Genomic DNA, 23,471 nt, shown 5'->3' with positions numbered 1-23,471 from the left:
AACAGTTGCAACATGCTGTCACGGAGATTATGCAAGCTCCTCCCCCTATGGTTGCTTCCCCTGGAAGCAAAAAATCATCTCAGAAGAAACACAAGAAGCATAGGAAGACCCCTAGGCATGTTTCTTTTGGTGGACAGCCATCAAAGATGCCCTCGATCACCCCTGTAGCGGGTAATGCCAATAACTTGCATTCAGTCAATTAGGGACAACAAGCCCTTCCTCAGCCCACGATGCATCCAGGATATTTCAGAGGGGGATCAGTTTTTCAGGCAATGGTGGCACCATCCGCAGAGGCACCCGGAATGCCAGGTAGCTTTATGGGCAGCACGCAGCCGGGAATGCAGAATTTCCAGCAACCTATGATGGGTGGAATGCCCCTTGCAAATGCCAATATGATGTACTCAAACATTGGGATGCAACTTGGAATGCAGACAGGAATGCCTGGGACAATGGGCAATACTTGGAATATGCCACAAATGCAAGGAGTGGGACCTGGAATGCCAAACCCCACCATGGGTATGGTTGGAATGGCTCAAAATGCAAGAGCAGTGATGCCCCCACCATTTTTACAGGCCCCCGTTTATGACAATCTCACCCCTAAAGGCAAATTGAAAAATTACAAGCAGGGAGGGGCAACTGTCAAGTTTGAAACTTTCAATGGCATGCAGGACAGATTGAAGGCTTTGACATTCGTGCAACAGTTTGATGCTGCCTACTCAGGTGGACACTTCACACAATCCTCCAAAGTCCGAAAGGCAACCACCTTTTTGAAGGGCAATACGCTCCAATGGAGGACCAACCTCCTCTTGCAAGGTAGAGCACCTACCACTTGGGTCGAATTCAAGCAGGTCTTCTCAGTAGCATGGCTCACTATCACTTTTGAGGTGGATATCATGACTGCCTGGTACAGGTTGGATGCTGCAAATTGCAAAAATTTGGAGGACTACAATAAGCAGTTTTGGGAAGCCCTATTGCCAATGAATTCTTACAGACATGTACCGCTGTTGGAGCAAATTGAAAGATATTGCTGCGGGTTGCCAAAAGAGATTCGGGACTACTGCACAAAGACAAGGGTTTCCAATATGTCTCAGTTGGTTGAGAATGCCACTACAGCTTATGCACTAATGCAAGGGAAAGTTTCTGGGTTCAAAGGAAGCTCACAGGAGACATCAAGGTCAAAGGGCAACAAGACAAAATCCCCTAAGAAGTTCAAAAAGTTTTCGCAGCCCATGAAGGCAAAGTTTGTTGGAGGACAGAGGCGAGCACCGACCCGCATGTCTGATGAGGAAAAGCAAATTCTTTATGATGCCAACAAGTGTTATATTTGCAAGGAGGAAGGCCACAGGGCTTTTGAATGCCTACATAAGAAGCGGAAGTTCCCTCCTTCTGAGCAGGGTGAGCACAAGGAGGAATAGAGGACTGATCAGAAGAATAAAAAGCCCAAGCCCACTGCTAGTCTTTTGCGAGACTTGATTGGGGCTGTTCTGAATATAGATGCTACAGAGTTATGCCGGGCATGGGGCAAGATAAGAGACCAGACAGTTTTGATGTTTTTCGATCTGGGAGCCAAAGCCAATTTCATCTCTCCAGAGCTGGCTGTAAAGTTAGGAATAAGGGCAGAAGAGATGGGTCCTTTGTGTGATGCAGATATGGCTTGTCCGGGACTCAGCCAGTCAGTTACTCTGGTGATAGGCAAGCTGCCGATGCATATTCAGAGCTACGTGGACACAGGTAGCAGTCCTCCTAACCGACCTCCTTACAGGGTCAGTGCAGCCCAGCAGGAGAAAATTATGAACCAGGTCAAGGACCTGCTGGAGAAGGGGCTGATTCAGCCCAGCTCTTCACCTTACTGCTCACCCGTGCTCTTGGTCCAGAAGAAGGATGGATCCTGGCGGATGTGCATTGACTATAGAGCCCTCAATAAGATTACCATTAAGAACAGATTCCCTATACCTCGGATAGGTTACAGGGGTCTGGAATGTTCAGCCGCATTGATATGAAGAGTGGTTATCACTAGATCAGAATTCAGCCAGAGGATGTTTACAAAACAGCATTTCGGACCACATTTGGTCTGTATGAGTTTCTTCTCATGCCATTTGTTGGATTAACCAATGCACCTACCACCTTCAACAGAATGATGGACAGGATTTTTAAAGAGCATCGAGCCTTTGTTGGCACTTTCTTCGATGACATCATCGTGTTCTCTCAGGATGAGGCTGAACATAGGAAGCACCTGGCAATTGTTCTCGAGGAGCTACGGAAGCATGAGCTGCTTGTCAATGCCAAGAAAAGTGAATTCTTCATGCATGAGATCCATTTTCTCGGGCACATTGTTTCCAAGGATGGAGTTAGGATGGACCCTGCCAAGGTAGAAGCCATCAGGAATTGGCCACACCTGAAGAACATCCATGAAGTACGCAGCTTTCTGGGCTTGTGCTCGTACTATAGTTGGTTGATTCGCTATTTTGCAAAGATTGCATCTCCTTTACATGCCTTACAAAAGAAAGGGGTCACTTTCAAATGGGGTCCCATAGAAATTGTCCAAGCAGATGCATGTGCGAACAGTGTAGGAGGGGTACTTATGCAGGATGGAGGAGTCGTGGCATACGAGAGTAGAGTGCTCCAGGATGCTGAAATGAATTTTGGCATTTATGAGAGAGAGATGTTGGCTGTCATACATGCTCTTTTGACCTGGAAGCATTATATCTTTTGGGTGCTGATTTTCATGTTCAGACCGATCATCAATCACTGCGGTACTTTCTCACTCAGAGAAAGTTGTCTGAGAAGCATATGAGTTGGGCAAATTTTCTTTCTATGTTTCATTTTCAGATTGTGCACGTGCCTGGGAAGAAGAATGTTGTTGCAGATGCACTGTCACGCAAGCCCACTAGGTCCTAGGGGCAAGGCAAAGGCTTTAAAAGAGGGGTCTAAAAGTAGGCCCAAGGACAACCAATGTTGTCCTTCGTATGGGGGTTAGGGCTTTAATGAAGGGACAAATGGCAAGGAGGAGGTGACATTTGTCATGCATGTGTATGCATGCCCTTCCCCCACCTTCCATCTCTCTCCCCTCACTCTCCCAGAGGTGTTGGACGTTTTCAGTTACTCTTGTGCAATTTTTGAGCTGTTTGAGCTGTTTCAAGCCTGTTTGAGCTGTTTCAAGCCGTTTGAACTCTGTTTTGATTGTTCCAAGGCTAGTACACACTTCTAGGAAGTGCCAGAAGTCATTTTTGAACTTTTTGAAAATTTTTGTACGGGCTGTACGGACGTCCGTACGGCTGTACGAAATCCGTACATACGTGTTCAGCTGCCTCCAGCAGGTGCCCGGGGTTGTCTTTTGCTGTGCTGGACCTTTGTGCACATGTTTTTGGCTGCGTGGTGGCTTCTGGAGCTGTTTTGGAACTGTTTTGGACCAGTGCAGGCTACAAGAGGAACTTTCCCTGCTGCTTTTGGCACCTTCTCTTAGGAGGACTCAGGCACAGATCCTGAGGCAATCGAGGCAGATCTGTGAACCATCTTTCTTCTACAGCTCTTTCTTGTTCACCCTCCGCTCTCTACCTTCATTTCTCTCTTCTCCTGATTGTTGGAAGACACCTACACCCTGCGGGGAGCCTGGACAAAGAATAGGTGCGAGGAAGGAGCTTGCCCCTATGCCACAGACAACGGGAGTTGGTTCCAGGTTCGATTTTTCCTTGTTCTTTCTTGCTTTGCAGCTTTTTGCAGTGCATACGTGTTGTGTGCAGTCCTTTCAGGACTCCAACAGGTTCTACGAAGCACCCAAAGGAAAGGGTGATCTTGAGGAAGGCCTAAGGACAGTGTGGATGCATGTGATAGCCTTGAGGCTGCCTTGAGCTCAATTTGCCAGTGGTTTGGATGCCTGAATGCCTCTAAGTTGTGTCAGATCAGAAGTGAATGTCTGTGTATGCCTTGCCAGTGGGAAGTCAAGTGGTGCACTAGGATTAGATGCCTTGAAGACAAGTAGAGGATTTGCAGAGAGGAATAGTGCAGGGTTGAACCCTTGTTGTAAAGCATTTCCATTCAGAAGCATTAAATAAATACCGTAAGGGGCGCCAAGGCATTTGGGGCCAGTGGGTGCACTGTGTACTATTTTCATTGAGCAGGGGCATTCTAGTCTCACCTTTGTTGTTGTTGAAGCTTATTTCTAAGTTGTGCTAAGTGATTGAAGTGACTAAAGCTTGCATTGTGGCTATTTATGAAGTCTATGACTAAGTAGAAGAAGATCACTACCCTTTTGTTTATCGAAGGCCGGTTTCAGATCTTGTTCACATTGAAGGAAGAAGGAAGTGATTGTGGAACTGCACACCAAAGCAAGTAAGCCTGATATTCAAGCAAAGATTAAAGGTTGCTGGGCACCCTCTTGTAATTGCTTGCATCCTGCTTCCATAGCACTTTCTAGCACATGCACTTTGCTTTGGAGTTGAGTAACTGTTCTTTTCAGTTGAAAATTCTCAGCTTGAAAATCTCGGAACATGTCCATGAGCATATCAATTCTCTTACTGTTTTTTGTGACATATGCTTTCGGGAGTGGTGTGGCCAAGTCATTCTTCTTGTTCAGTCTGAAGGGAGTCTTGAAAGGAGTTCCCATCTATCTTAGCAGAAAAGAATTACTGTTTACTAACACTGTTTGCAATGGGAGCAAAAGGAATAGTCCACAGAGAGAGAGAGACAGAGAGAGAGAGAGAGAGAGTGTGTCTGTCAACGTTTGCTGGACACCAAAAGCTCTATGGGACAGCAAGAAACCCTCTTGTACATTTGGTTTAGGGAGGGCAAATGGCGGATCCCAAGGAGTGCAAAAGCAACCCCTAGTTATTAAGAGTACCTACATAATCATCTGAAAGAGTAAACAGCCATACATGAGTTTGATATTGAGAGTATTTTGATTTTGATTTAAACTGTCTATTAGGGCTACTCCTTCACGGTGAACTTCCATTTTCCATCCTTTCTAGCAGCCCTGACTTTCTCTAATTCAGTTGCCTTATTCTTGAGTTGAGCTTGTGTACGCTCCTTAGCTATCCATACTTTGGTACCCTTCAGCTTGTAAGATTGTCGAAGAAGCTTGATTCTTTTCACTTCAGTGTAAGGATTGCATGACCTTTATAGTGCATAATAGAAGTTGGCTTCGAGTCGTCATCATCTTGCTCATCATCATCCGTCCATTCAATGTTGGGTAAGCTTGCTTTGATCTTTGTCAATATTTCACTATATGTGTCATCCTCTTTGTACCAATCTGCTGGGAGTCCCCCTATTCTAATCTTTAGTGCATTATCGCATTTAGCTTCGTCTGATGCAAAACAAGGGAAAGACTAAGGAGAAAGCCAAAGTGGAAGAGCCCAAGCAATGGGTAGAGATTGCCTCCAAGTTCCCCCCTATGGAACCTGCAAGTGAGCCTAAAGCCCAACCTCAAGCACGCAGTAACACCCCATCAAAGGAGGACATGCAGGAGCAAAAGGAAAGAGAAAAGCGCGCCCAAAATCTAGTGATTCGTGGACAACCACAAGTGGAAAAGGAAAGCCCCCCTCGCCTTGGCAAAGGAGGTGGCGGGTTTCTTTGCTCAACACTTCGCGATCCCAGATGTGGCAGTCTATAGAGCCCATTGGGTTGGGAGGATGCAATAGGGCATGCCCAACAAGAAATCCATTGTATGCACTATGATGGATGCCAGGAAGAGGGCTATCATTCTTGATAGTAGAAGGATTTATCTCAAAGGTTCCCCCTATTATGTCAGCGAAGATCGCACCCCGAAACAGCAAGAAGCCAGAAGGAAGCAATATGCAGAAAGACAAATGAGACAAGGCAAGATGTCCCCTACTCAAGAGAGCAACTAGGATGCCAAATAGGGGTACGAGACCCATGAGACATACACGTCGTTACAAATGATGTTTTGGAATTGTAGAGGTTTCCCTTGGAATAAGGGAGTCAGTATTAATGCATTCATACAAGGAGCAGCTACAGTTTTCCTGGGGGAAACTTGGGAAAGCAAGCTTTGCAGAATCCCCGAAATACCAGGATGTGTAGTACATACAGTCTACCAAAAACAAATACAGAGCTAATAAGCACAAGAGGCTTATATGGCTGAAACTGGAATTTGGTGACTACCCTCTCTTCTTGGCAGGATGTTAAATACCTCACCATGAGTCCCCTTTCTATGCTCAGAATGGAATAGATTCAAGTGATGCATTTGAATCACTATGCCTAGGCATTGCAAAACTGAAAGACATTGGCAAGGTAATAGTCATGGGAGACCTCAATGCCAAATTTGGACGGTCGCAATTCCAACCTATTATGCACGATGAATTGGACAAAGAAGCTGCAATTGAAATAGATGCCTTGTGGCACATGACATCAGAAGATGATACTGTAAATGCGCAAGGAAGAGCACTCAGGTGTATGATAAATGGGCTGCAGATGCCAATTTTGAATGCGATGCAACGCTTTCCAAGGACCAACAAGATGACATGCTCCTCTGCCAGCGGGGGACATAGTGTGCTTGATTATGTCCTGGCCCATATCAATGCTCTACATGATATAGAAACTTTCAGGATAGGAGAGAAGTACCCTGAGTTAGACCATCTCCCACTATGCAACGCTTTCCAAGGACCAACAAGATGACATGCTCCTCTGCCAGCGGGGGACATAGTGTGCTTGATTATGTCCTGGCCCATATCAATGCTCTACATGATATAGAAACTTTCAGGATAGGAGAGAAGTACCCTGAGTTAGACCATCTCCCACTATGCTTGACTCTTGGTATTCCAACTGAAAGAGAAGTGCAGAAATTTGCACCCACTTCAAGAGGCTTCCATATAGATCAAGACAATCAGAAAGACTATGCCATCACGCTAGAATGCGCAATACAATGCCCTCATGAGAAAGAAGAAAAGAAATTACATTTTAGAAAGGGAAAAATATGATTTGTTTACGTTCATCAAGAATCCCAGAAAAGGGGTGGAAACAGGTTAAGGGCCAGAAGAAAATGGTCATGGGCAGTATCTCTGATGAGGAAATGCTGGAGTATGTCACCAAGCTCTATAATCATGCCAATGCCACAGAAATGGAAAATGAAACAATGTCATATGCTTCAGCCAGCCCTTTCACTTTTGAGGATGTTGAAGCAGGGTTGAAAAAGATGGCATATGGCAAGGCCTCTAACCACATGCACATGTGTGCTGAACTCTTCAAACGGACAGAAGACGGGGCACAACAATGGTTATCCCACATACTGACAAACGTTTTACATCATGGCTTCCCTCCAGATTGGCAAGAGAATTGGGTTCACCTGTATTCAAAGCAGGAGACAAAAATTCAGTCACCAATTACAGGACTATAATGGTCAATTCCACACTAGCTAAACTTTTTAGCACAGTGCTTGAGGCAAAAATCAGCAATTGGGCTGAAGAGGCCAAGAAGAGGGCCATTGGCCAAGCAGGCTTCCGTAAAGAACATAGAACTGCAGATCACCTGGTCACATTAAGAGTACTCATGGATGAGAGCAGGCTCAAATGGATAACTCTTCTATGTTGCTTTGTAGATTTCAAGAAGGCATTTGATACAGTCCCGAGAGGTGGCCTATGGAAAAGAATGCAAGACCTCGGAGTCCCTTTGGCACTAAGGGTAGGCATATCTCGCATACACGAGAAGGTATCATGCAGACTCAGGCAAGAACATGGATTGTCAACCGCCTTCCAAAGTAATATGGGGGTGAAACTATTAGAATTATTATTATAATTCAGCAGTGACCAATGTAATGTAATAAGTAGGTTAAGGGCACTTTTCCCTCCTTTAGAGGTTTTTCCCCCTAACCACGGTTAGTTCACTAACTACCGTTAGTGAAGGATAAGGTTTTGTCACTTAGACAAAACCCATCCCACTTCTTCTATTGCAAGCACTACGTTCAGCTCTCTTGCTCTCACACTCTCTCGTTTCTAACATTTGGTATCAGAGCGAGATCCTACTCTCTGCTTCTTAGCCCACAAGCTCCCTGCTCCCTACTCCCTACTCCCGCAAGCTCCTGTCCATACAAGTCATACAGACTGATTCCGTACAGCCCATACATGAGCCGTACCTTTCGTTCGTACAGCCGTACAATCGTACAAGCTCACGGAGCTCCCGCTATCCGTACATCCGCGTATGCTACCATACATTTGGTACAGTCTCCGTACCATCGACTAGGCCGCCAGCACTCCATACATCTGCGCCAGCCCGTACAGTGTTCGTACATCGTCGCTATCATTATCCGTACCGCCAACTGCAATGTGCCGTATTTGTTCAGTTTGCTGTATTTCTGAGTTTATCTGGCAAAAATGGCACATAACAACTCAAATGAGGTGTTCGGGGTTCTCACACAGGAGGATAAGTTGGATGGCACCAACTACTCCTTGTGGAGCTTCATGGTTCGAAATATCTTAGTTGGCAGAAATCTTTGGGATTATGTCAATGGAGATGAAGAAAGACCAGATACAACGCCTATACCTGTCACTCCTACAGCCGGAGGCAGGGGTAGAGGTACAAATACAGCAAACGTGATTGGAGCAGCCGCTCTAGGAGCTCCTACAGCAGCGCAGAAAAGACGGGACTCTAGAGATGCACAAGCTCTTTCAATAATTTCTCTTTCTATCAAGAGGTTCATTATATCTCATATTCAGTCATGCAAGACATCTATGGCAGCTTCGGTAATACTTGAGAGTATGTTTGCAGCAAGGAATGATGCCAGCGTTTCCTTTCTAAAGCGAGAACTTTCCCATACACATATGGAGGAGGGAGATTCCATGAATTCTCACCTCACAAAGCTTCAGTATCTCAGGGAACAATTGCTTAACATTGATGAAGTCATTCCGGATTCAAAGATGATCTCCACCAATCTGAACTCTCTTCCTGAGTCCTATCTCGGTTTCCACACCTCGCTGAATTTGTCATTGAAGGGGGGCAGCAATCCTCTCTCCTTTCACGAGTTGGTAGGACTTCTGTTGCAGGAGGAACAAACACGCAGAAATATGGCAACCCGGGCTGGCGAGCATGCTATGCTCTCCAAGTTCAAGCCCAAGGGTAAAGGGCAGCATAAGCCACATGCCAATCAGCCCACACATCAGCATAAAGCTGATTCTGGACAGCCTTCTTATAAGGCACAGGGTGATACAAACAAGCATAAAAAGAAGGGCATCTATCATTATTGCAAGAAGCCAGGTCATTATATTGGAGAGTGCAAGAAGCGCATCGCCAAACAAAAGAAAAGCGATTCCGGTATGGCTGTATTAGATGCATCAGGTCCACATTGCCATGATGAAGGAGATGTTGCAGCCAACTTGGTTGAACAGCACTATGCCTTTTTGACTTGCACTTTAGATTTTTCAGTGGGTAGCTCAGATACTACAGCCACTAATCATGATGACCCATATGCTTTTTTGACTTGCAGTTACGATCCTTCAAAGGAAGAATGCTCTTTCAGTGTTGATGAAACACTACATACTTGGTATTTTGATAGTGGTGCTTCAAAGCACATCACTTCCAAGAAAAATCTATTTGTAACTTTGCATTTTTCACCCACCAAGAAGAAGGTAACTTGTGCAAATAATTCTTCTCATTCAGTGTGTGGAGTGGGAGACATTATTCTCACATCCACTGATGGCACAGATTTCAGAATTTCAGATGTACTCTATGTGCCAGGTATAAAGAAGAATTCGCTTTCAGTGTCCTAACTCAATAGAGGACGATTTCAGGTTGTTTTTTATGATGACAAGTGTGCAGTCAGAGACAAAGAAAATAAATATTCTTTGAGGTTGTCTGGCACTTTGAATCGGGGTCTTTTTCAGCTTGATTTATATGAAAAAAGATCCCATCTTGCATTATCAGTTAGCACTCCCACTGTTGCGATGCACACAATGCGGAGTTATGGCATGCCAATTATGGGCACATGAACTATGGCAGCTTAATGACACTTTAGAGGCATGATATGGTTGATGCATTACCTCCTTTGGAGTCGCCTCCTCCTCATGCATGTGAAGATGCATGAAGGTTGCATTCTTGGCAAAATCCATAGGCTTCCCTTCAAGAAGGATGGTGCAGTGAAAGCTACAAGAAAATTGCAGCTGATTCACAGTGATGTCTGCAGTCCCATGAGGACACCTGCTTTTGGGGGTTATCTCTATTTTGCTACATTCATAGATGACTTTACCAATTATACTTGGGTCTATGGTCTCAAGGCAAAATCAGAAGTGTTTATGCATTTCAAACACTTTGTGGCTATGGTTGAGAATGAGACAGGACTCAAAGTGCAGACACTTCGCACAAATCGAGGAGGGGAATATATGTCTCATGAATTTGAGACATTTTTGAAAGAAAAAGGCATTATGCATCAGCTTACAGTGAGGCTTACACCTCAACAAAATGGGAAAGCTGAGCGGAAGAATCGCACCGCCATGGAAATGGATAGATGTATGCTCACAAGTAAGAAGTTGCCTCACAGGTTTTGGCTGGAAGGCCTCATGTGTGCCAACTATATTTTAAAGCGGGCTCCTACAAAGGCTTTGAAGACAATCATTCCCAATGAGGCATGGCATGGGAGAAAGTCTTCAGTGGACCACTTCAGAGTTTTTGGTTGTGTTGCATATGCCCACGTGCCTGTGGAGTTCAGACACAAGTTGTCAGATAAGGCACTAAAATGCATTTTTGTGGGATATAGTTCACAAAGCACAGGCTATCGTCTCTACAATCCTGCTACACGCAAGATTTTTGTTAGTAGAGACGTCATATTCTCTTAAAATTCTGCACATACAAATGCTGAATTTCAGATTCCGGCCTCTTCAGATGATGTGTTTGAGGGGATGCTTCCTATAGCATTTGGTTCCCGCGCTGAAAATCAGAATTTACAGCAACCTCCGCTAGCTCCACAAGTACAGATTCAGCCCCCAGCTGAATTGGTACAACCTCAGGGTATGGATGAAGTTGTCAGGCAAGAAATTCAAGAGATACACGCAGCCAAAACAGTCCCGCATTGGTTGCTTCAGACTCTCAGGGAGAGTAGGCTTGAAGCTCCATTGCCTGGCAGAACTCGTAGTGCAGTAAGGCCCACGGAGAGACCTCATTCAATTGAATCAACTTATGCAGGTACTCTTCTTGATGAGGAGCAGCCTGAGACATTTAAAGAAGCAAAAGATAATGTGCATTGGATGAATGCCATGCACGATGAGTTGCAGTCCATTCATAAAAATCAGACTTGGGATATTGTGGATTTGCCACCAGGTAAAAATGCCATAGGTACACGGTGGGTTTTCAAAGTCAAAAGGAAGCTAGATGGGTCCGTTGATCGGTACAAGGCAAGGCTGGTTGCAAAAGCATATGCTCAGGGAAAAGGGATAGATTATGAGGAGACTGTTGCTCCTACATCCAGGATGACAACCATCATGTCAGTTATAGCCATGGCTGCAAATATTGAATGGAATGTTCATCAGTTGGACATTAAAACAGCTTTCCTTAATGGAGACTTGTTGGAAGAGGTTTATGTCAAACAACCTCCGGGCTTTGAAATTTCAGGAAATGCACTTCAGGTATGCAAGCTGAATAAAGCTTTATATGGGCTGAAACAAGTGCCACGTGCATGGTATGCAAAAATCGATGCCTTTCTGACCAGCAAGGGGCTGCACAATAGTCCAACTGAGAGCACCCTCTACATCAAGAAGGATGGGGGGGATATTTTGGTCATCATTCTTTATGTAGATGACATGCTGCTCACCGGATCAAATGAGGAAGTAATTGCAGATTTCAAGGCCTAATTGAAAGCTACATTTGATATGTCAGACTTGGGCTTGTTACATTTCTTTTTGGGGATCCAGTTTATTCAAGAGAAACATGGCATTGTTATGTCTCAATCCAAGTATGTTCAAAAGCTCTTGGATAGATTCAACATGCATGATTGCAAGCCTATGTCCACTCCCATGGAGCCGGGGCATGATGCGAGTGAATCAATTGATGTCACACTCTATAGTCAAGCTGTTGGATGCCTCATTTATCTCTGCAATACACGACCTGATATTCAGTTTTCAGTTTCTCAGGTGAGCAGGTATATGCACAGCCCAAAGATTATGCATTGGCAGGCTATAAAACGCATCTTCCGTTACTTGCGAGGTACAAAGTCTTTTGGCTTAATGTTTCCCAGGGCGGGTGAATTAGAGATGCATGCTTACAGTGACTCAGATTGGGCTGGAGACTATGATAGTAGGCAGTCCACCAGTGGGACTTGTTTCTTTCTAGGACATGCTTGCATTTCTTGGTTGAGCAAGAGACAATGATCATTTCCTTGTACATGACATTGGCACTACAGGGGGGTGTTAGAATTATTATTATAATTCAGCAGTGACCAATGTAATGTAATAAGTAGGTTAGGGGCACTTTTCCCTCCTTAAGAGGGTTCTCCCCTAACCACAGTCTACGGTTAGTGAAGGATAAGGTTTTGTCACTTAGACAAAACCCATCCCACTTCTTCTATTGCAAGCACTACGTTCAGCTCTCCTCACGGGTATCCTCTATTGGGAGGACTGTCTCCTTCAGAGAATGGAGCGGGCCGTGGCTCGCCATTCTTCTTGCAATCCCCCACAGGGTTGAGCTGGCATTTTTAGTCTCAATCTTGGATTTTCTCTTTGCCTCTTACGCGAGTTTGATTTACCCTTTTTAGGTTATGCTTTTTCATGTTAGGATGATGTATTTTCCTTAGAACTTTGCTCAAGGAGTTTCTTGCATATTTAATAGAAGTCTATCTTTTGGGTGGGGAAAGCAAGAAACTTTCTCTAGTTGACCAAAGTTAATTCTCATGGACCAAAGTCAAATTGAAATAGTTCTCTTTATTCCTTGGGATAAATACAATTTTGTGGCATAACCCTTGTTCCATACCATAGGAGTCCACTAATCTAGGTGTTTGCCCAGATTATGTGAGTTTAGGGGAGAGAGAGAGCAAGAGAAAGTGAGCTGAGAGCTGAAAGCTTGAGAGCTTAGTTGTAATAGACACCACTCTCCTAGTGACAAAACCTTAGTAGTCACTAACCATAGTTAGTGAACTAACTCCGGTTAGGAGGAAAAACCTCTTAAAGAGGGAAAAGTGCCCCTAACTAGCTTATTAAATTACATTGGTCATTGCTGAATTATATCTATAATTCTAACACCCCCCTGCAGTGCTAATGTCATGTACAAGGCTGATCAATCACCAAACCGATATAAGTTCAGGGCACTGCGAAATGCCTCAAACTTTTCACGTGGTAGTGCTTTGGTGAAAATATCTGCAACGTTGTCATGTGTGGACACAAAGATCATACTGATCTCTCCTGCATGCAACTTCTCTCTGACGTAGTGATAGTGAACCTCAATGTGCTTCGTGCGAGCATGAAACACTGGATTCTTTGCCACTGCAATGGCACTCTGACTATCAGTGAGAATTGAAGAAGGACCCTCCAAAGACAGATGAAGATCAGCAAATATACGTCGCAGCCAGACACATTCAAGTGTTGCTGTGAAAGCTGCCTTGTACTCAGCTTCACATGATGAGGTAGCCACTATAGATTGTTTCTTGCTCAGCCAGGAAATGCAAGATTTACCCAAAAAGAAACAATTGTCACTAGTGGACTGGCTAGTGTCATAATTTCCAGCCCAATCTGAATCACTGTAGGCATGCCTCTGCAACTCACCCCCCCGGGAAATAACAAGCCAAAAGACTTCATGCCCTGCAAATAACGAAAGATGCGCTTAACTGCCTGCCAATGCATAGTTTTTGGACTGTGCATATACCTGCTCACCTGAGGTACTGCAAACTGAATATCAGGTCTAGTGTTGCAGAGATATATGAGGCATCCAACAGCCTGACTGTAAGATGTGGCATCAACTGATTCTCCTGCATCATGCATTGTGAGTTTCAGCCCCGGCTCCATGGGAGTGGCTATGGGCTTACAATCATGCATGTTAAAGCTGTCCAAGAGTTTCTGCACATACTTGGACTCAGACATAACAGTGCCACGTCTCTCTTGAGAGAACTGGATCCCCAAATAAAAGTGAAGCAGCCCCAAATTTGACATGTCAAAGGTGGTGTGCAAATCAGCTTTGAAATCTGCAATATTATCTTCATTGGACCCTGTGAGCAGTAAGTCATCAACATAAAGAAGGATGACTAAAATTTCCCCCCCATCCATCTTGATGTAGAGGGTGCTCTCAGTAGGACTATTGTGCAGCCCCTTGCTGGTCAAAAAGGCATGAATCTTGGCATACCATGCACGAGGGGCCTGTTTCAGCCCATACAAAGCTTTGTTTAGCTTGCATACCTGAAGTGCATTTGCTGTAATTTCAAAGCCTGGAGGTTGTTTGACATAAACCTCTTCCAGCAAGACTCCATTTAAGAAGGCTGTTTTTATGTCCAACTGATGAACATTCCACTCAAAATGTGCAGCCATTGCAATAACAGATCGGATGGTGGTCATCTAGGATGTACGAGCAAATGTCTCCTCATAATCTATGCCCTTTTTCTGAGCATAGCCTTTAGCAACCAGCCTTGCCTTGTATCTGTCAATGGAGCCATCTGGCTTCCGTTTCACCTTGAAAACCCATCGTGTGCCAATGGCATGTTTACCTGGTGGCAAGTCTACAACATCCCAAGTTTGATTTTTCTTAATGGACTGCAACTCATGGTGCATGGCATTCATCCAATGCACATTCTCATTTGCTTCTTCAAATGTTGCAGGCTCCTCCTCATCCAGAAGAGTACTTGCATATGCTGATTCCACTGAATTAGCACCTTCCATGTGCCTTGCTGCACTGCGAGTCCTGCCAAGTAATGGAGCAGCAATCTTACTCTCTCTGAGAGTCTGTAACAGCCAGTTTGGGACTGTTTTTGCTGCATGTATGTCTGCCATTTCTTGCTGAACCACCTGTTCCACTGCCTGTGGAGGTGGCAAGACATCCTGTGGCTGAACTGAAGCATCGGGAGGTGGCTGTAAATTCTGATTTGCATCAGAAATATCAGCAGGGGAACCCAAAGCAATGGGTAGTAACCCCTCAAAAACATCCTCTAAAGAAGGAGGCATATGAAATTCAGCCGGAGTGTGAGCTGAATTTTCTGCAAATATCACATCTCTACTAACAATGATCTTGCGTGTAGTAGGATTGTAGAGACGGTACCCCTTGCTTTCTGCACTGTACCCAACAAATATGCACTTAATTGCCTTATCTGACAACTTGTGCCGAAATTCAACTGGTACATGAGCATATGCAAGGCATCCAAAGACACGGAAATGATCCACTGAAGGCTTTCTCCCATTCCAGACTTCATAGGGAGTTTTTGTTTTCAACGCCTTAGTGGGAGCCCGATTTAAAATGTAGTTGGCACACATCAGACCTTCAAGCCAGAATTTGTGAGGCATGTGTTTGCTTTTCAGCATACATCTGTCCATCTCCATAAGAGTTCGATTTTTCCTCTCAGCTTTGCCATTTTGCTGAGGGGTCAGCCTCACTGTGAGCTGATGCACAATACCCTTGCCTTTCAGAAAAGCATCAAAATCTACAGACAAGTATTCCTCACCTCTATCTATGCGCAATGTCTGTATCTTGAGTCCGGTTTCATTTTCAACCACGGCTGAAAAGTGTTTAAACACCATGAACACTTCTGAGTTGCGCTTCAGCCCAAAGACCCAAGTGAAATTGGAGTAATCATCAATAAAAGTAACAAAGTAGAGATGACCACCCAATGATGCAGTCCTCATGGGACCACAGACATCACTGTGTATAAGCTGTAATTTGCGTACAGCTTTAACTGAACCATCCTTTTTGAAGGGGAATCTATGCATCTTGCCTAAAATGCACCCTTCACAGGCATGTGGAGGAGGTATCTCAAGAGGTGGCAATGCATCAACTATACAGTGCTTCTAAAGTGTCATCAAGCTGTTCTAATGCATGTGGCCATATCGGGCATGCCATAATTCTGCATTCTGCATGGCAGCAGTAGGAGTAGAAACTGCAACAGCATGGGCTGCTCTTTTCTCAAAAAGATCAAGCTGAAAAAGCCCACGCAGCAGAGTACCAGATAATCTCAAGGCATAATCACTTTTCCTATCTCAGACAGCACATTTGTCATCCTCAAAGATGACCTGAAATCCAGCCCTGTTAAGAGTGGACACTGAAAGAAGATTCTTGGTGATACCAGGCACATATAAGACATCTGAAAGTCTGAAAACTGAGCCATCAATGGCAATAAGCTCAACTTCTCCTGTGCCACGTACTGAATATGACGAGTTATTGGCACAAGTGACTTTCTTACCAACAGGAGGTGGATGCAAGGAAGTAAAGAGACACTTCCTAGAAGTGATATGCTTGGATGCACCGCTGTCAAAATACCAAGTATTCAGTGTTTTCATTGACACTGAAAGCAGATGCATCCGTAGAAGAGTCATAACTGCAAGTCAAAAATGCATATGTATCATCATTACAAGAGGCTGTACTATCCCGAGCATCTAGAGCAGCCAGCCTAGAATCTGAAATGCAGGATAAAAAGGCATAATCTTGTCCAACAAAGTTGGCTGCAGCATCCCCACTATCAGATGCATGAGGAGCTGAATCTGAAACAGCCATACCGAGGCTGTTTTTCTTCTCTTTTGCAAGCCTTTTCCTGCATTCTGCAATGTGATGACCTGGATTTTTGTAGTAATGACACAAACCCTTCTTCTTGGGCTTACTTGCATCATTTTTAGCCTTTTGCGAAGGCCGTCCTGACCCACTGGAAGGCTGATTTACTGATGTCTTTGCCTGTCCCTTTGTTTTTGACTTGAACTTTGAGAGCATAGCTTGTTCACCTGCACGTGAAGCCAAGTTTTTCCTGGTCTGCTCTTCCTGAAGCAGAAGTCCTATCAACTCATGAAAAGTGAGAGGATTCGCACCCCCCCTCAATGATAAGTTCAGCAAGGTATGAAAGCTGAGATAAGACTCAGGAAGAGAATTCAGAGTGGTGGTAAACATCTCTGAATCAAGAATAATCTCATCTATGTTCAATAATTGCTCTCTGAGATCCTGTAGCTTTGTGAGGTGGACTGACATGGAGTCACCCTCTTCCATATGTGTATTACCTAACTCTCTTTTCAAGAAAGATACCCTTGCATCATTCCGAGCTGCATACATGCTTTCTAAGATATCCCACACTGCCTTCGAGGTCTTACACGACCGGATATGCGGAATGATAAATCTTTTCACTGAAAGAGAGATGCATGACAAAGCTAAGGCATCTCGTGAATCCCATCTCTTCTGCTCTGGAGTAGTGGCTATAGCTGCACCAACAACTTGTTCTGCAGCTGCACCCTGTGCACGACCTCTTCCACCTCCTTGCTGGGGAGGGGTATTAGGTGCCATACCTACTGGTCAGATCTCACCCCCATTCACATAATCCCATAAATTGCGAGAAATCAGAATACTGTGTACCATAAAACTCCAGAGGGAGTAGTTGGTACCATCCAACTTGTCTTCCTGTGAAAGACCACCAAACTAGAAATCATTCTGATTTTGCTGGGCCATAACTGAGAAAGAGACTTTAGCAGATACACAAGTGAATTCCCTTATTGGGAATGAAATGCACAACTCACAAAAAACACAGCCAAGCACTGGCTGTAAATGCAACTCAGATTTCTGCACTTGCACTGTCAGAAATCTGTCCAAGCATCAAAAACTCTCCAGAATCTACCAAAAGTGCAGCAAAACACTTCAAGAAAGGCAATATGAACTGAAATCTCCAAAATTGCTCTCCCAAATTTTGCAATTTCAGCAAAAAGCCCCAAATTTCAGACCAAATCTGCAGATCTGTCTGCAATGTTTGCTTCACAAGCAACTGTGAACCTGAAAATACCCAAATAACTGCAAAGGACTGCAAATGTGTGCTGGTACAATCAATACTGATGACCAAGTACAGATTGTACAGATAAGCAGGTCGTACGATCGCAGGTACGGACGGGATTAAAGGATGTACGGCAACGGCAGGATGTACGGAAGCAGGTATGACATAAGCAGGTACGGACAATGTATGAAAGCAAGTACGCTGCAGCAGGTACACGCTGGTACGACAATGATTACCTGCGACGGCATGATTGCAGGTACGAGCTGTACGGCGCTATAGATCACGGAATGTGCAAGTACTACACGTACGACAGGTACGGAGTGATGCAGGGTACGGCAGATACGAACAACGATGACGTAGCAGGTACCGTACGTGTAGGTACAATAGGTACGACGAAGTACAACAGGTACTGAAGGTACGACAAAGTACGGGCAGGTACGGATGACGCTTGTACGCATGGCGTGCTCCAACGGGAATGCAGCTATCCGGGCAGGAGGAGTTTGGGCAGGGTGCAGGAGCTCAACGAGGCTCTGATACCAAATGTGAGTTTAGGGGAGAGAGAGAGCAAGAGAAAGTGAGCTGAGAGCTGAAAGCTTGAGAGCTTAGTTGCAATAGAAGAGTGAGAGATAAGGTTTTGACAAAACCTTAGTAGTCACTAACCATAGCTAGTGAACTAATTGCGGTTAGGGGGAAAAACCTCTTAAAGAGGGAAAAGTGCCCCTAACTAGCTTATTAAATTACATTGGTCACTGCTGAATTATATCTATAATTCTAACGGATTAGGCATGGGCATGCTGAAGGTCCCAGTAATCTAAGGAGTCCATTCCAAGGGATCCTGGTAAATGAGCCCGTAGCTCATATAGGCTACCTAAGGGTGTCCTTATCTTAACGGCAACCATGTACGGGGTTGATTATACCCTCTTCTTTAAAAGGTCCTTGTCCTAACATTAATGCCAACTCATGCTATGACCGTGGGGTCATAAGACCATGGGATCCTTGTCAGCCAACATGGTAGAAGATTGTGCTTTTGAGGACTTTGGAGATCACATTGAGGATCATATGACAGTGCAATAAACATTTTGTAAAGAAGTCAGTTCACCGTAGTAGGAAGTACCACCAAACTCTCCAGTGTCAACCGGCAAGGCAAGATAGCTTATGGCATGGTGACCTTTGGTCTGTGCAATAAAGCACCCACTTACCATAGGAATATCTGTTTACGGATTGCCAGAGACAATGAAGAAGCTCAAACAAAGAGAGGGATTACTTATATGGAAGGTGTAGGAGATGTTGTATACATCAGATGATCAGAAGATCACTATGACAGTGAGGAGGGAAAAGAGGCCAAGGACATCATGGGTGAAACAAGCCCCACGTGCATGGTATGCCAAAATTGATGCCTTTCTGACCAAGAAGGGGCTGCACAACAGTCCAACTGAGAACACCCTCTACATCAAGAAGGATGGGGGGGATATTCTGGTCATCATTCTTTATGTAGATGACATGCTGCTCACCGGATCAAATGAGTAAGTAATTGCAAATTTCAAGGCCCAATTGAAAGCTACATTTGATATGTTAGACTTGGGCTTGTTACATTTCTGTTTGGGGATCCAGTTTATTTAAGAGAAACGTGGCATTGTTATGTCTCAATCCAAGTATGTTCAAAAGCTTCGGAAGCTACTTGCAGATCTTTGTGCATGTCAAACTGCTCCTACCGTCATCTTCACTGATAGTCAGAGTGCTTTGGCTGTTGCACGGAATCCAGTTTTCCATGCTCGCACAAAGCACATTGAGGTTCACTATCACTATGTCAGAGAGTGATTATCAACCGATGATATTGAGTTGTCTTATGTTCCCACTGAAGACAACTTGGCAGATCTTTTTACAAAGGCTCTATCTCGACCTAAGTTTAAGGCTTTTCGGCAAGCTTTAAACTTAGTACCTTTTGTAACTTGATCTGTTGCACTCTGTACAGTCATAGGTTGCTATATCCCTACGAGACGAACATGTGCAGCCATGACACTAGATATTTAGGTTTCCTGAGCCATGTCCAGGATATTTCAGCCCATACCATGGAGGGGGGTTTGTAAGCTATCTCATGGGGTATCCATAGATGCCACTTATACCTTGGTATGAGCCTTGTAGGCCTAGTTATAGTCAGTTAGGACTATTGGTATAGTTAGTTTATGTACCATCTAGGTCAGTTAGGACACTTAGTCCAGTTAGGGTAGTTAGCCCTAGGGTTTTGTTATGTTGGCTCTCCCTTGAGCCTCCACACTTCAGTTTTGCAGCAATCTATTAGAGCATCTCGTTTTTCTCCTTTGTGCTTCCATTTTTGAGCTTCCATTGCTTCCAACACCCAACAGAAACAGCGATGATCTAGCAACACAAAAACGCAAATGGAGCTGCTCGAAGCTGATTGCGTCTAAAGGCAGCAAGGGGCACAGCTGAAGCAAACCCAAATGTTGAGGCCGGAGATGCTAACAGCAGTAGGATACAAAGTGCTTTGATAGCATTACTGGATGCAAGGGAGTGGAAGACAACAAGTTCAAATTCTTGGTCTACAACAGTTGGATTTAAGCTGCTCCTCTCCCCGTGAGCTGCTGCCCCCCCCCCCCCTCTCCCTCTCTCAGCCAGCCCCCTCTCCCTCTCTCTCCCTCCCCCTCACCCTCGCTGCCCGCCCTCTCCATCCCCTTGCTTCTCCTCCTCTCCCTCCCCTTCGCCAGCCCCCTCTCCCTCCTCCCTCCCTTCCTCCTCCCCACTCTCCCTCTCCCCCGCTGCCAGCCCACCCGCCCCCTCCCTCTCCCTCCTCGCCCTCCCTCTCCCCACACGCTGCCCTCCCTCCCCCGCCCCCCCACCCACTGCCCCCCCGCCCCCTCCCTCCCCCGCCCCCTTTCTCCCCCCCCCTCCCTCTCCCGCTGCCCCCCCCGCCCCCTCCTCCTCCCCCGTCCCTTCCCTCCCCTTCCCCCTCTCCCCCCCCCCCCCCTGCCCCCCCCGCCCCCTTCTCCCCCACCCCCCTTTCCCCCTCGCCCCCTCTTTCCCCCCCTTCCTCCCTCCCCTCCCCCGCCCCCTCCCTCCCCTGTCCCTTCCCCCACCCTTCCTCTAAACCCCCGCCCCCTCCCTTCCTAACCTGCCCCCTCCCTTCCTCTCCCCCGCCCACCTTCTCCCTCCCCGCCTTCAGCCCCCTCCCTCCCTCCTGACCCGCCCCCTCCCTCCCTCCTAACCCCCCCCTCTTTTCCTCTCCTTCACCTACACTCTCCTTCCCCGTCAGCCCTCTCCCTTCTATCCTATCTCACCTCCCCTCCGCTTCTCCTCTCCGTCCCTTGCCCTCTCTCCTACTCTCTCCTTTTCTCCTCCTTCCTACGCCCGTTTCAGGGCATCCTGGCAGTAGTTTCACGGACGGAGCTTTAACAATGTTGGAATCGGCCTTTTCACTTCGATTGGCGAATGGATCCCCATTCAGTCGATCTCCGTCCACTTCCAGCGGCCGCGAGAACCGTCATTTTTTCAGAAGACGAGTTCCAGCAGCTCAAGAAAGATGTGGAAACAGAGCGCTCCACATCACTTTTCACCCGCATCTTTGGGTCACATCCTTCCAGATCACAGGCTAGAGACTGGATATTGGCGACGTTACCAAGAGATCTCGCCCCACACCTCAGGGATATTCGTCTTCTGGCACGTGGATTCTTCCAAGTGATTTTCGACTCCCACGAGTCCACAGCCCTTGTTCTCAAAGCTAATCCCCTATTTTTGGGTTCGAGGCAGATTTTTCTTTTGCCCTACACCTTGGGCTTCGATCCGGTCGAGGAGGACAGTCAAATCACATCACTGTTCATCAGGTTTCCTGATCTTCCTCAGGTTTGACATCAACTTCTTGCTACTATCGGAGCCACTTTCGGAGTGCTCACTGAGATTCCCCCCCTTCCTGGCATGCCTTCTTCCTCGGCAGAGGCAATCAGAGCGGACGGGGTGCCTCGAGTTAGGGTCATTGTCTCTGAACCTAAATCTCAGATGACCACATCATGATTCAGCATCCAAAAGGCTCTCTCTTTCGACAGAGAATCAAGATTGCAGGTAGACAAGATCAATGCAAGATTTGCAGGACCCTTCGGCACTTTGCTACAGGAAGAGAAAAAGACACAAGAGGTCTTTTGGTGCGGCTCCTTGACCTACTACCCCATCTGCACCTCCCCTGCGACCTGTACCATGCACTCCAAAACTACCAGGAGTAGCAGGGCGCCCTGCTTCGTGCACCCCGAGACCACCAGGGGCAGCAGGGCACCCAAAGCCTGTAGCACTCCCAGTACCACGTTGGAGAGCGGTCAGAGTGGCTCCTTTACCTCAGGAGGAGACCCTTGATCCGGTTCAGACAGATGCCATCCAGACTCCAGAGGTGGATGCTGTTGCAGCCCCAAATACTACAGTTCCACATCAGGAGGGGACTTCAAATGCACCAGCCCCAGTCATTTTCGTTTCTGATCACGAGGGGCCTACCGATACTTCTCCCCCTCAGACTGTTCATGCCACAGCTGAGGGAGTGTTTGCACAGATGAGGACTACAGATCCTTCTTTAGCCCAGCCACAGGCCTCCTCAGCTCCCAGCTCCAAATCTGTTGATAGAGGCCTGGCAAGTCCTTCTCCACCTTCCTCCACGAGTGCAGGTCTTCTTCGCACTCCTCGGCCCGATTTGCTTCTAAGGAACTCTTTTTCGACACTAGCTGATTCGGTGACTTTCATGGATGATGATGAGTTTGTGCCCTCCACCTTAGGGGTCCCGGTCATTGGGATTCCTTTTGACAAGGCCTCCTCCTCAGCAAGTGTAGGGATCCTTTCACCTCTTGAGTTTCCTGCCCTCAGCAAGAGCGTTTCGGCCAAGGTAAGCTGGTCTCCTCTACTACGTCTGGTAAGCCTTTCCATCCAGCATCCTCCTGTCGATGAGGATAGTCAGCTGGAACATACAGGGCCTAGGCAGAGTTCCACACAGTCGCTGTAGGCAGCTGATCCGGAATCAGCTTCATCCAGGTGTCACTGGAGGTGTCCTTTTTATCCAAGAACACAAGTTGGATGCCAGTGATTGCTCTAAGTCTAGCAAGCTGCTTTCTGGTCATACTTTTTGGTCGTCTGCTTTGGGCACCAGGGGGAGCACTTCTATTTTAGTTTCGCAGTCGGTTCTCCCCTTGGTTGTTGGATACAGAGTCATTATTCCCTCTAGAGCTCAGTGGATTATTCTTTTGATTGGAGGGTGTAAGGTTGGTTTCCTTAACATGTATGCCTCCAACATTAGAGGGGAATGTGTCTGTATGTGGAAGGATTTGCTCTCCTGGGCCCCCATCGCAAATTCATGGGTGATTGGAGGTGACTTTAACATGGTTGAGTTACCGTCAGACAAAAAAGGGGATAGAGAAGGAGGACTTCACTCTTTGGAGAGAGCAGCTTGGATTGCCTTCCTTTTTCACTACTATAGCAGAGATACTTGGTTGGACGATGCCTTTCTTATTTAGCCACGGTCCCTCGTGTTCTCTTGGTCGAACAGGAGGCAACAGATGCCTATTCATGCACGTATTGACAGATTCTATGTAGATGATTGGGCACTTGACAGAGGTGGATCGATATG

General features: G+C 46.0%; 2 protein-coding genes across 5 annotated transcripts in view; one reads left to right on the top strand and one right to left on the bottom strand.

Annotated features, from left to right (window-relative positions):
- The window catches only part of LOC147881293 (putative cyclic nucleotide-gated ion channel 20, chloroplastic), a 229,693-nt gene that overhangs the window by 119,606 nt on the left and 86,616 nt on the right, over window positions 1-23,471 (bottom strand). The window lies entirely within an intron of this gene.
- On the top strand, window positions 513-7,345 carry LOC147881294 (uncharacterized). Its single transcript, XM_087402171.1, has 3 exons — window positions 513-1,395; window positions 1,495-1,799; window positions 6,974-7,345. Exons 1-3 carry the CDS (start codon window positions 513-515, stop codon window positions 7,343-7,345), a joined length of 1,560 nt encoding a protein of 519 aa, XP_087258297.1.

The sequence above is a fragment of the Dipteris shenzhenensis genome, chromosome 31 (assembly GCF_047967505.1).
Source record: "Dipteris shenzhenensis isolate YYH24624 ecotype China chromosome 31, Dip_SZ_1.0, whole genome shotgun sequence".
Classification (NCBI taxonomy): Eukaryota; Viridiplantae; Streptophyta; class Polypodiopsida; order Gleicheniales; family Dipteridaceae; genus Dipteris; species Dipteris shenzhenensis.
The sequence above is the reverse complement of the archived record's forward strand: the minus strand, read 5'-3'. Positions and strand labels throughout refer to the sequence as shown.

Bases quoted from the DNA above. Each gene is read 5' to 3' on its own strand.
- LOC147881294 (XM_087402171.1), top strand. From the start codon at position 513: ATGGGTATGGTTGGAATGGCTCAAAATGCAAGAGCAGTGATGCCCCCA. The intron at 1,396-1,494 runs GTGAGCACAAGG...TTCTGAATATAG, and splicing joins GTTCCCTCCTTCTGAGCAGG to ATGCTACAGAGTTATGCCGG. The intron at 1,800-6,973 runs GTCAAGGACCTG...GGGTGGAAACAG, and splicing joins AGGAGAAAATTATGAACCAG to GTTAAGGGCCAGAAGAAAAT.